Source organism: Phalangium opilio, unplaced genomic scaffold, assembly GCF_054372755.1.
Source record: "Phalangium opilio isolate 3A_F unplaced genomic scaffold, DU_Popi_V2 ptg000056l_1, whole genome shotgun sequence".
NCBI classification, from domain to species: domain Eukaryota; kingdom Metazoa; phylum Arthropoda; class Arachnida; order Opiliones; family Phalangiidae; genus Phalangium; species Phalangium opilio.
This window is the reverse complement of record NW_028324175.1, coordinates 4,754,227-4,768,241: the sequence shown is the minus strand read 5'-3', so window position 1 is coordinate 4,768,241 and position 14,015 is coordinate 4,754,227. Positions and strand designations below refer to the sequence as shown.

The 14,015-nt window shown below is 38.5% G+C and overlaps 1 protein-coding gene across 1 annotated transcript; it reads left to right on the top strand.

Moving 5' to 3' along the window:
* Window positions 1-10,048: 10,048 nt before the first annotated feature.
* Window positions 10,049-13,722, top strand: LOC149668115 (DNA (cytosine-5)-methyltransferase 1-like). Its single transcript, XM_089841291.1, has 2 exons — window positions 10,049-10,685; window positions 13,226-13,722. The coding sequence occupies exons 1-2, from the start codon at window positions 10,309-10,311 to the stop codon at window positions 13,281-13,283; spliced, it is 435 nt and encodes a 144-aa protein (XP_089697417.1). The 5' UTR covers window positions 10,049-10,308; the 3' UTR covers window positions 13,284-13,722.
* Window positions 13,723-14,015: the final 293 nt, after the last annotated feature.

Genomic DNA, 14,015 nt, shown 5'->3' with positions numbered 1-14,015 from the left:
ATATTCGAATAATTTCGGGTATTAAGAAATTAAGTTTTCGAGTATCGGGTCGGGTACCCGACCCGATACCCGACCGGGTAATTTTCGGGTACCGGGTACTCGCACAGGCCTATTAATTTTAATTTAAAATAAAGAACTCCCTGAACTAGAATCTAGAGTTCTAAACACTCGAATTGCAAAATTCCAATTGCCAGCGGTCCGTACCGAGGCTTTGTAGCGAATGATTTGCTTTGGTCACTCTAGCTTAAATAGATTTAAATTAAATGCGAAATTTGTAATCCGAAGCCAGCATTTCAGGTTTTCTAAAGATGGCACCACTATGTATGAGTTGGCTTTTGATATAAACCTTATCTTAACCCTGGCCGAGTTCTAGACCTTCCTGTCAATCATTCGTCCACGCCCTTGTTTAACCCCATGCTCAACAAATTTTACCGTCATATTATCTTTCTCTACACCGTCCTTCCTTTGAATGGGGGGGGGGAGATTTTTTTGAATAGGCTATTGTTGCGTATTTAGAGCTTTTAGCTTGTGTATCCTTTCTCGAAGGTGGGTGAATTTTGTAGCTCTTCATATATGGTTTGATAGATACCAACTATTTCTCAAACCCCACCCCCATCTTCTTTGTCCTGTTAGGGATTAACCTTCCCTGCTTTTTCTAGGAAGGGTTCGACAGTTTTACCCTTCATAATTTTGGTTCCATAGAAATAATTTCGCCTGCATTAGCAGCTTAGACTGTCCCCATGAAGTTTATTCAGACATGATATTTTCCGCACCTCCCCCAAACCGCCCTTCTCAAGAGACGATTTTTCGAGCCATCTATATTTTCGATCTGGCAAAACAAAAATGTAAAGTGCTGCCTCTAGTGGCTTATCCGCGTAATTAAAATCGCTAGACTTCCCCCTTAATATATTTTTGCACTGCTGTTTTGCAGTCGTCGAGGGTTTGTTGGGTTTTGAGTTGGTAGGATCAGAAGGGAATAAGAGAGAAGGGCGACATTAGAGTCTGCTTTGGTAACGAGAGTCCGACCAACCTCGAGAAAACCGCGAAAACTTTGCGCAAGTACACAGCTTTTAACCAATTTACTGCAAATATAGTTCTTTAAGTTCTCCGCGGTATCAGACGGCCTATTTGTCTGCTAGATTTTCATTCTCCAAAGGCTTAGGGCTGTTCATGTTTCGTTCTTGTGTAATTATAACCTCAAGTATGTATTTTATTGAAACTAATTTTAATTTTTTAATATTAATTCAGAATAATTAGTTTTCATCTATTTATTACCTTCAAATTATCTGATTTTGGTATGTTCTCAATTCCAGCGCATCTAAATTAATTGCACAGCTTGATTTCGTTTATCAACATGAAATTCGGCCATTTTCATCTCCTTCAATGAAAAGTTATAAACAGAACTACTTTTTATTCGTCAACCGAGACGTCACCTTCTTATGTGACGTCACAGCTAAGACAGAAGTTAGATAGCCAATCAGTGAAGGGTAGTTGATTTGAGGTTGGTAAGACTGTTGTTACGAGTGTAAAGCATTATGGAGATATAAAGTGTGTCCCTTCTCTCTTATTCCCTTCTGGTAGGATTGATTGTTCCAGAGCGTTCATTATGCCTCGGAATTGAACGCTTTTATCTCTGAGATTGGAGTTGAAAGCTTCCTTTGTAAAGTTCGGTAGTGTTTCTCTTGTCCTTTCAATATTGTTGTCGTTTCCGGTAAACCATTCAAGAGTTGCTTGGAGGGACAGGGTATAATTTATTTTATACATGAACGTCAATAAGTCGAAATAGTATTCGTATAACGGGAAGCCGATATTGGCCGTTGGTTTCGAGTCCGTGGCCGAAGAGTATTTGCTTGTTTTGCTTATGAATTTTGCGCACCTAGTGGAGAGACAGTCTAGTCTTGCCATGTTGGTATTGTTAATATTCTGGTCAAAGACGTACGTTGCCATAACGTATTAGAGGTCGTATACAGGTTTTGGCATAGTATTTAGTAGGGTTGTAAGTCGGAAAATTTTCCGCGGAAAATGACCGAGCTATATTTTTCCGGAAAATTTTCCGTATTTTTCCGCTACCAGTTTCTCAATTTAAAAGTTAAAACTTTAAAATTTTTCAATTGCCTTTCTTTTCAAAACATTCACTATTTTGTTTTCGGTGAATTCGGAGGGGGAAAAATTGTCCAAGGGCACAGTCTAGTGACCCCTATTCTCTATTAATAAATTGTCTTTGTACACAAAGACGCGAAAAAGTAATAGATAAGTGTAGAAAATTAATTGTTTGAAGTAACAGATATTCAAATTTTCATTTTTGAAGACGTGATTGTAAAACATTAATTATTTGAAAAAATTTCTTATCTTAGTTTTTTTCACCAAAATTCCATAAGTAATATATTTTATCCTTAAACATGTGCATCATTTTAAAAATAGAAAACGTATGCATTTTATTTTCTTTTTAAACTTTAGAGTTAGTTTGAGTATTCGGGCCTGTAAGGAGAATAAAATGGGCAGAAAATTGTTGATAGCAGACAAAATAAAACAAGCATGAAAACTTAACAAAACGTGTTCGTTTATTTTAAAGTTTTCGAGGTTTCAAAAATCGACGTGTTGTATATCTCTCAAAGCTACAGATCCTTTTGACTCTAATAACTACATCACAGTCAAAGGGCGAATGTAATTTTCGGTTCGCAATATTTTCAATTTTGAAATATAACAATAAATACTTCTAGCTCTATTTTTCAGATATCCGAGTATTTGAACTTCCTCGAAGCAAATGTTTCTCGAAAATAAACAGTAGTATCAAGGTAGTTTCTCTGAAATTTTTGTGAAAAAAACTAAGATAAGAAATTTTTTCAAATAATTGATGTTTTATAATCACGTCTTTAAAAATGAAAATTTGAATATCTGTTACTTCAAACAATTAATTTTCTACACTTATCTATTACTTTTTCGCGTCTTTGTGTACAAAGACAATTTATTAATATCTGTCACTTCAGTCTTAATATGAATTAAAACAGTTTAGAAACTAGTATTTTAAAACGTATACTGAAAAGCAGGCGCTCCATTTAAGTCTTGTGGTGTTGCGCGTATATTAGTTACCACGTTTGAACTATCAAGGCCCTAACCATCTATTATAGAAGTATTAATCTTGATTGCCTCAACGCCCAGTCCAACTCAAATTGCCTTCCCGTCGTTTTCACGTGCAAAGCACAGTGGATGCAATAATACAAATAGATTCCGAAGACTAAGTCTAAAAAATTATTATGTATACCTGTGTACAAAAACAATCTATACACCTATGCACAAACATATTCCATAGACCTGCGCTGGGTGACCACATTTCCTAAATTTTATATTTTTTCCTATTTTCGGATGTCTTCCTATTAGTTCCTATAATTTCGACAATTTTCCTATATTTTCCTATTTTTTGAAATTGTAGATATTTTGTGCGCTCTCACTTTTGGTTTTGTTATGTATCACCAAAGCTATGGAAGCCTCTAAAAATATTTGTCAGGGAGTCTGTGATGTTTTAAAGTTATAGCATATGTTTCTAAGATTACGTTCCATAAGTATGACACTTCCTATATTTCGAAATGCTAGAGACTTAATGAGAGCTAGTTCGAGAACGACGCGAGAATTGACTACACGCGATTTTCTACTCCATCTTCCTATTTAGTCTGACAGGGCCTCATCAGGCGTCGCTTTACGAGAATCTATGACGTTTCATTTACGTCACTTCGAGACAAGCTCTCAGTTTCCAGTGACAAATTTATGTAACATATCTTACGAACTTATGGTTATAATTAAACCAAAGCTCCTTTGTAAATCTTGTCTTATTACTTTCAAAGTATTTGCAACCAATATTTTGCTATTTTTTCAAGAGTAGTTCTCTTGTCATTTCCTGTTTTTTTTTTTTTTTTAATTATACATCTATATCCATATAAATGAAAGTCCTGACTGACTGATAATCATCGCCCAGCCCAAGCCGCTGGCCCCAGAAGGCTGAAAATTTGGAGGAACGTTACTCGTAAGTAGTAGGCGCGTACTAAGAAAGATTTTTCCAATCCGCCGCCATCTTCATAAATGGCGCCCAGAAATGTAACAAATCTTCTATTTGTAAGAAAGTCCGTGAGTTTCAACCGATTTCACAAATATTTAGTACACTGGATTCCTTTAACCCATAGACGGGCTATATGGTCTTTCGGGATCGATTTGTTGCCATCATTTTAAATGGCGGCCAGATATTTAAAAAACTTTCTTTATAGAATGTCTGCGTGTAAAGTAATAAAAAATGTCCCGACCAGCTGATGGGCGACGCCGAGTGCCTTCGCTTCTAGGATGCTACAAAAATATTAGTTGAATCAGTAAAATACCCATACTTGATGGAAGTTCTTGCTACACTCAAGCGATGCCGCGGGTAACAGCTAGTCTCCTATAATTTCCTGTAATTACAAGGTTATTTGTGGTCACCCTGAGTGCACAAACATACTTCGTAGATAACATAGACTTGTGAAAACACATGTCATATAATTGTGTACAAACAGATCCCGTAGACTTGTGCACAAACAGATCCCTTAGAATTGTGCACAAACAGATCCCTTAGAATTGAGCACAAACTGATGTCATAGACTTGCGCACAAAATGATGCCATAGACTTACGCAAAAACAGATGTCATAAACTTGTGCAAAAAGAGATGTTATATACCTGTACACAAAAAGATTCCATGGGCCTCTGCACAAAAACATTCCATACCCCTATGCTCAAAAATATGCTCTAGAATATCTCGTACACCAGTGCACAAAAATACTGCATATCCATTTGCACAAAAATATCCCGTATCCATTTGCAGAAAAATGTTCTTTAGACCTGTGCACAAACAGATGCAGTGGCCTTTGCAAATACAGATTCCTTAGACATCTGCACAAACCGATTCAGTAGGCTCGTGCACAAAAATATTCCGTAGACCTGTGCACAAACAGATACCGTAGACATGTGCACAAACAGATTCCGGATACTTTGACAAAAACGGAAGTCACAGGGTTGTGCACAAACAGATGTCATAGACTTGCACAAAAAATACATCACAGACTTGCGCAATAAGAGGTGTCAAGGATATGTGCACATCAGATTCCACGGGCTAGTGCACAAACAGAAGTCCTAGACTTGTTAACAAACAGAAGTCATAGACCTGTTTCCATAAAGATTCCATACCCATTTGCACAAAACAATTCCATACCCATTTGCACAAATGATTCCATAGACCTGTGCACAAAAATATTCCATAGACCTGTGACCAAAGAGATTCCATAAATTTGTGCCAAAAGAGATTCCATAAAACTTTGCACAAAAGATTCCCTAGACCTGTGCTCAAAAAAATATGCCGTAGGCCTGTGCACAAACAGATGCCGTAGGCCTGTGTACAAACAGATTCCGGAGATCTGTGCACAGATTCCGTAGCCATGTGCACAAACAAATTGCGTAGACTTGTACACAAGTGGAAGTCACAGGCTTGTGCACAACATGTCATAGACATGTTCAAACCAGATTCCATAGTTTTGTGCACAAACAGAAGTCATAGACATGTGCACAAAAAACATTCTATAGACTTAAGCACATCAAGTTTCCATAGACCTGTGCACAAACGATTTCATGGAGATGTGCACAAAATTTTTCATGGAACTGTGCACAAAACATTATATATGCTTGTGCATATAAAGATTCCTTAGACCTGCGCGCTAAAGATTCCATAGACCTGTGTACATAAAGATTTCATACCCATAGCACAAAACTATTCCATAACCATTTGCACAGAAATATTCCCTAGACCTGCGCACAAAATATTTCATAAAACTGTGCTGTGCACAAAAAGATTCCATTGACCTATGCACAAAATATTCTATTGGCTTTTGTATAAACATGTGACGTAGACCTGTGTACAAAAATATTCCATGGACCTGTGCACAAAAACATGCCTTGGACCTGTTCAGAAACATTCCATACCCCTATATGCTCAAAAATATTCCACACCCATTTGCAGAAACATTTTCCGTAGACCCGTGCACAAACATTTTCCGTAGACTAGCGCATAAACAGATTCCGTAGACTAGCGCATAAACAGATTCCATAGATTTGCGCACAAATATATTACGTAGACTCGTGCACAAATAGATTCCACAGACTTGTACACAAACAGAAGTCACACGGTTTTGCACAATCTGATGTTATAGACTTGTGCACAAACAGATGTCATATGCTTGTGTAAAAAACTGATTTCATAGACTTCCTCAAAAAGAGATGTCATCGACATTTGCACAAGAGATTCCGTAGACTTGTGCACATAAAGATTCTTCAGACTTATGCACATAAAGATTCTTCAGACTTGTGCACAAACATATTTTGTAGACCTGTACACACAGATACCATAGACTTGTGCAAAAATAGATGTCAAATATTTGTGCAAAAATAGATGTCAAATATTTGTGCAAAAACAGATCCCTTAGACTTTTGCACAAACTGATGCCATAGACTTGTGCACAATCATATGTCCTAGACCGGTGTACAAAACATTCTATAGATTTGTGCACAAACATGAGTCATATACCTGTACACAAAAAATATTCCACGGACTTCTGCACAAAAACATTCCATATACCTGTACACAAAAATAGTCCATGGACCTCTGCACAAAAACATTCCATATCTCTATGCTCAAAAATGTTCCTTACCCATTTGCACAAAAATATCACGTACACCTGTGCACAAAAATATTCGGTATCCATTTTCACAAAAATATTCCGTACACCTGTGCACAAAAATATTCCAAATCCATTTTCACCATAATATTCCATACACCTATGCACAAAAAATTCCGTACACCTGTGAACAAAAACGGTTCGTACACCTGTGCACAAAATTATTCCGTACAATTGTGCATAAAAATATTCCGTACACCAATGCATAAAAATATTTCGTACACTTGTGCACAAATAGAAATCACAGGCTTGTGCACAAAGAAATGTCGCAGACTCGCGCAAAAAGAGATGTTATAGACATGTGCACATCAGATTCCATAGAGTTATGCACAAACATTTTCAATGCCCCTATGCTCAAACAGATTTCAAACCCTTATGCTCAAAAGGATTCCATACCCATTTGCACAAAAATAATACGTAGACCCGTGCTCAAAAATATTCCGTAGACCTTTGCTCAGACAGAAGTCACTCGCGTGTGCACAAACAGATGTCATAGAATAGACTTATGCACAAAGAGAGGTTTTAGACTTGTTCACACACAGGTGTTATAGACTTGTTCACAAACAGGTGTTATAGACTTGTTCACAAACAGATGATTTAGACTTGTGCACAAACAGATGTTTTAGTCTTGTTTACAAACAGATGTTTTAGACTTGTGCACAAACAGATGTTTTAGACTTGAGCATAAACAAATGTTATTGACTTGCGCAAAAAGAGATGTCATAGAAATGAGCAAATCAGATTCCATAGACCTGTGCTCAAACAGAAGTCCTAGACCTGTGCAAATAAAGATTTTTCACTTTGACACATAAAGATTCTTCAGACTTGTGTGCACATGATTCTTCAGACTTGTGTACACATAACGATTCTTCAGACCTGTGTGCAAATAAAGATTCTTCAAACTTGTGCACATAAATATACCATAGACCCATGAACAAAAAATTCCATAGAACTGTGCACAGAAGGTTCCATACTCCTATACTCAAAAGGATTCCATGCAGATTTGTGTAAAACAATATTCCATGGGCTTGTGTAAAACCATATACCAGAGGCCTGTGTAAAACAATATTCCATAGGCCTGTGCACGAAATGATTGCATAGGCCTCTGCACAAAGAGATTTTTTACTCCTTTGCACAAAAATATTCTGTAGGTCTGCGCTTAAACAGATTCCGTAGGTCTGCGCTTAAACAGATTCCGTAGGTCTGCGCTTAAACAGATTCCGTAGGTCTGCGCTTAAACAGATTCCGTAGGTCTGCGCTTAAACAGATTCCGTAGGTCTGCGCTTAAACAGATTCCGTAGGTCTGCGCTTAAACAGATTCCGTAGACTTGTACACAGATGTTATAGTTTAGACTCGTGTAAAAATTTAATTACCTATAATTGGTAATTATCTTTAATTGCTTATTTTGTTTAATTATCTTTAATTGCTTATTTTGTTTAATTAAGTTTAATCTGTACTTCGCAACTAAATTATTTGGACGCGCAAACGTTATAATGACAATTAAGCTAGCTAATTGCCCTACCAATTTGGTTATCCGCAGTAAAACGAAGTAAGTCCTAGAATGACTTTCTTTATTACTTAACCCAAGCAAAAAAGTCTTAAGTTCCACAGTTTAAAGGTAAACCACGTAATTCGGAGCCGGTACTTAAAACTATTAAAAACAATACTTAAACTTTATTTTTCTTAATGAAACAAAAATTGGCGCACACTTCAAAAATGGGGCTTTCATTTAAGACCATTTTCAAATCTATCAAACGTATAGTTATTTTTGTAAGGGTAGTTACAAAATGGGTAAGTTGGAAAATTTCCCATGTTATTTCTATGGAGATTCTCTAGTTTTTCGCCAAAATCTGTGATTAATTTTATGGAAACGAAAACCACCCTTAGCAACTCTATGCTTTATAAAATAAACTATTGGATGGATCATCTTGAAATTTTTACCACATATTAAGGGCCCGGACTTTAGTTCAGTAAAAAAATTTCAAAACAATATACTTAATACGATAAAAGTTACAACCAATCCAAAAACCTTCCTTATACATTAGAGCCGTCATCAGGCCTTATCTAAGGGAGCTACCGCTCCCTTAGAATAGGAAAAGCTCACTCATTGGCTATCGCTTGCATGCATAGGGTTACTGTTTGCTCTTATGACGGTAGAAGAAGGCGTTAGAGAGTCAGATACCTAACCGTTAAGAGACCCAAGTGAAACTAAAAGTTATCAGGCATAAAGGATAGTGATCGTCTGCGCCATTGTAAGGGAATCGAGGTGTTATGTTGTTATTGTTATTGAGTTTGTTAACTCTGTTTAAAGTCGTAAATTACGAGAAAATCAACCACTTATATTTGGCTGTATTTTAATAAATCTACTAAACATGGCAAAATAACTGAAGAATGTATAAGTGTAAACAATGTTATGCAAATAACGCAACGCGGATGAACCGCCACTTTTCATCTCAAAGCTCACTTAATTGCAAGTTTTATATTTTTCCGATTAGCGGAAAATTTTCCGCGTTTTATTTTTCCGGAAAATTTACAACCCTAGTATTTAGTGTGCTATGTTGACTTATTTCGTCACGTAGTCTACGCGGTTGGTCCAGGTTAGTGGTTCGTCTATCCACAAGCCCAAGTATTTGTACTTGCGGTTCACGATATTCCAGTGTGGAATGGTTAAGGCGCCAATGGCTAGCACAATGAAACATATATTAGAGATACCAGTTTAAACCGATACCAATATATCGGTTTAGCCAAATATCGGTATCGGCCCATCTCTAATAAATATATGTAGCGATGTCATAAGCTAATTTAAAAAGGGACATTGGGCTTTTTGTTCTTAATATTGTCAGAAGTGAGATGAGACTAGAAGTGAAGGGCTCTAGCATTGATAGTAGATCCTGGCACTAGTGAACAAATTTGAGGAATTTTAGGCCGCTTCCCACGCGCCTACGCTAGAGAGAAAAAATTGGTCGAGTACCAAAAATATTTCCTACCACCTTCCCCTCAACCTAAAGCCGCGGAACACGGACGCTGGTGCTTGAATCTAGTTCGGCCGTCTACCACCGCGAGCGTCTCACATTTTGGAGGTGAAATTCTGAAACCGCTACCAGAGGGCCAACCGTTGGTGTCTTATCAAGACTATTAATTCACTTTCGCCGAGTGAAGAATTTGGTTAGTACTTCTGGTCTCATCTCACTTCTGGTATCGTTAATATTTGATTGCGAGACTTTTTCGTGAGGGGGGGGCGTCATTACACATCAGAGCGTACGAGATTTGAAATAACTATCGACTTTGATGACTTCAATGATTTTCGAGTGATTTTCCATGCCTTGTCGAGGGATTTGAATTATTTAGTAGTGGTTTCACCGATTTGTGCAGGGATTTGATCGATTTCGTAGCTATTTTAGGAAATTGCTTGATTTGGGAAGTGATTTATGAGATTTGAGAACCTGGGTGTACGAGATTTGAAGGAGGCACGGCCCCCTCGCCTTTTTCCTATTAAATGGGGGAGGAATGTGTAAATTAAGCTGAAACCGATATAGATTTGTGCCCATCACTAGTTTATTCCAATGACAAAACGATGGGTAATAAATAATTTTCCTTTTATATCGTGCGCTCAATACGCCTTAGTTGCGCCCATGGAAATGTACGCTCCTTATATGGATGCCATGAAAGAAAAGATCCATCTAGCCAAACTAGTCATTGAGTTCGTTGGTTCGGAGCCGGAATCGGACTACTCGGAACTCGTTAATCACATTCAGACTTGCACGCCACCGCAAGGTTTAGAACCATTTACGGAAGAGTCCCTCCTACGTCACTCGCAGTTCATTATTGATCAAATTGTTGATCTTGATACAAATCGTAATCAATCGCACGAAGCACTTCTGGAAACGGAGGCTCTCAGGAACTTCGTTAATTTGGCTGGAGCATATGTTGATAAAAAACGGTCAGTTGTCATTTGTTTATTTTGGTTACATTTACAATCGATTGAAATTACGGAGTCGTGATCGATTGAATCGCTCGACGATATCCGGGGGGTCGGGATCGATTGAATCGCTCGACGATATCCGGGGGTCGACATCGATTGAATCGCTCGACGATATCCGGGGGTCGACATCGATTGAATCGCTCGACGATATCCGGGGGTCGACATCGATTGAATCGCTCGACGATATCCGGGGTCGGGATCGATTGAATCGCTCGACGATATCCGGGGGTCGGGATCGATTGAATCGCTCGACGATATCCGGGGGTCGGGATCGATTGAATCGCTCGACGATATCCGGGGTCGGGATCGATTGAATCGCTCGACGATATCCGGGGGTCGGGATCGATTGAATCGCTCGACGATATCCGGGGGTCGGGATCGATTAAATCGCTCGACGATATCCGGGGGGTCGGGATCGATTGAATCGCTCGACGATATCGGGGGTCGGGATCGATCGAATCGCTCGGCGATATCCGGGGGTCGGGATCGATCGAATCGCTCGGCGATATCCGGGGGGTCGGGATCGATCGAATCGCTCGGCGATATCCGGGGGGTCGGGATCGATCGAATCGCTCGGCGATATCCGGGGGGTCGGGATCGATCGAATCGCCTAAAAAACAAAACGATAAGAGTTTTTTCCTGTTTACTGAAGCGCGGATATTTTATTTTTCAATATAATTTTAAAGACAATCTGTATTTTACAACTCATTAATTCAATCTCCTGACTTTACTGGTAATGGATTTATTTCCTATAAATTAATTGAAATAAAATATCTTATCTCAGATTTTTCAACAACAATTCCATTTTCGTAAAATTTTATCATGAAAAGTCTGAGATAAGTAATTTTTTAATTCAATTAATTTATAGGAAATAAATCCATTACCAGTAAAATCAGGAGATTGAATTAAATTCTAAAGAGTAGTAAAATACGGATTGTCTTTAAAATTATATAGAAAAATAAAATAACCGAGCTTCAGTCAACTGGAAAAAACTCTTATCGTTTTGTTTTTTAGGCTTGGGCAAACCAAGTCCTTTTTTATATAATCTGAAGGTGATGCGTTTAGTTACGTATTCCCAATGTGATTTACGACGTACTCTTAAATCTTAATTCCTTTCTCTCGTAGCTTAATTTTTCGACCAATCAATATACTCTTACTTTAATATTACCAGATATCTTGTTTTAATTTCTCTCCTCAGCAAATAGCAAATCGGTGTTTGTTAATTTTAATTTTGAGGCGTAGTTGATGGGAATACGTTAGAACTATTAAATTTTTGCTTCCTAGAGTAGTGCAAAGCCGGTGCTGGTAGATGTGATTCGGTTTGACCCTTTACTAGCGTATGACTTGTATTCATACGCCAGTTTTTCCCTACATTACATTGTATGACTGACAGTGACAGCAGATACTATCTTCCTTGACTCATAGACAACGCGCCTAAAGTTTTAAGCTTAATACACGTTAGCAGGAGTTCATAATAGCCCGAAGTACGAAACTGGTTAAAAAGCCCGTAACAACAAAGTTTCGCGGTAAAGCTCAGCGGATTCATACACCGCTTAACTCCCAAAGAAATAGTTACCCAATTTTTTAGCGCCCACGCGCATTAACTTCCACACTTCCGGTTTAGCACTATTTTTATCTTGTGATTTTGGGAGCGAAAATGGCTCACGTCTGCTTCTGTCGGAAGACTCGGAACGGTGTAAATTAAGCCTTGGCTAAGAAGTTGGCTTTTAGTCGGGGTTTCTTGTTTTCTACAAAACATTTAAACGATCGTCAATGATGTTTTGTTTTGATATGTGTGAGTGAGAAATCCGTGGTTAAATTAAAACGGTTTGGACAAATTTATTCCCAGTTTCTTTAATATAAGAATTGCAACGTGTTTCTACGTCCACCATATCGCTATTTTTCTTTTCGACGGAGATCCCAGCCAACGGAAGTTTTGGAACGAAAACCAAGGAGCATAGATACCACTACGATATACTGTAAGGTTGTATGTCCATAAACAGAATCTTGTTGTTCGCGATTTTTACCATTAGCTCTATGGCCAGTTTCATACTTCCCCCCCGAAGGGGGGTTATTATGAACTCCTGACGTTAGTGTATTTTGAACCTATTGCGCGTAGGGTATGAGTGTTCCCGCGAAAAGGCGAGCTTTGGCGCCATTTTTCAAACGCATGCGCTCTTCCGCGCCTCAAACCATGCTAATATGTATTAAGCTTCAGCAGAAAAGCCTTCATTTTGATGAGGTTAAAACCTCGGTTTAATCAACTTCCTCTTTTATACCTTCAGACGTTGGTTTGGTTTGGGTAGGCGAGTAAAACGCGAGGCCCAAATATTCAGAGGCGTCTAGTAACGGGGGTTCCCTGAGTTTCCGGTCCGTCGCTCTCGAAAGGTTAAAAACAGGGGGCGCCCTAGAGGGTATCCACACACCGAGGGGTGGGCACGTGCGGGACACGCGTGTACTTTTTTTCTTCTTCTAAACCCCACCAAAAACTCCTATAGCCCATCCAGAAAGTTTTCAAAGACGAACGCGCTTATTCCTTCTTGGAAAAAACCTTGATGGGGGAAAAGTGTAAAAGAGATCCTTTCATGGAGAGAGGGAGGATGGATTCCAGAAGGTCCCTGGAATCCTGGATGGCTGGTGATTTCCCCATACCCCTCATCCATGGCAGGCAGCAGGTGAAGGGCAAAAAAGTGGAATTTTTTTAGGGCGAAGAGATGTTGTATCTAGAGCGCGCGTGCATGCCTTGGCGCAACAGGCGCGTTTTTTTACCACGATGACAGAACTATGATGTCTCTATATGATTTGGGGTCATTGGGTATCGTCTGAACAATTGACGCGGGTCGAAGGTTATTAGTTCTTTCATCATCGGATGGAGGATGAAGTAGAAAAAGTTTGGTATAGTAATATTTTCTTTTTGGGACTGATGGTTGCGGATCGAAAGAAACTTGGTAATTAAAGGGTTCAGGCAGGCATGACGTGAAAGAAAGAAAGAAATAAAGAGTTAGAGACTATATATATATATATATATATTATAAAAAAACCGTTTTTACAAACGGAAAAAACCTGATATATACTACATCGTTGATTTTGGGTCGCCACTCACTGTTCTTGTCACGGCTTCTAAGGGACAGATATTATTTATTCTAACCGTTTCATATAACACCACCATTTATTAAAGCGGTAACATTGCGTCATGACAATTAATATCACATGTCATGACAGCACCAACTATTAATGCGGTAATCTTAACACATTTTCTTTACTTTTTATTTCGGCTGACATTTTTTG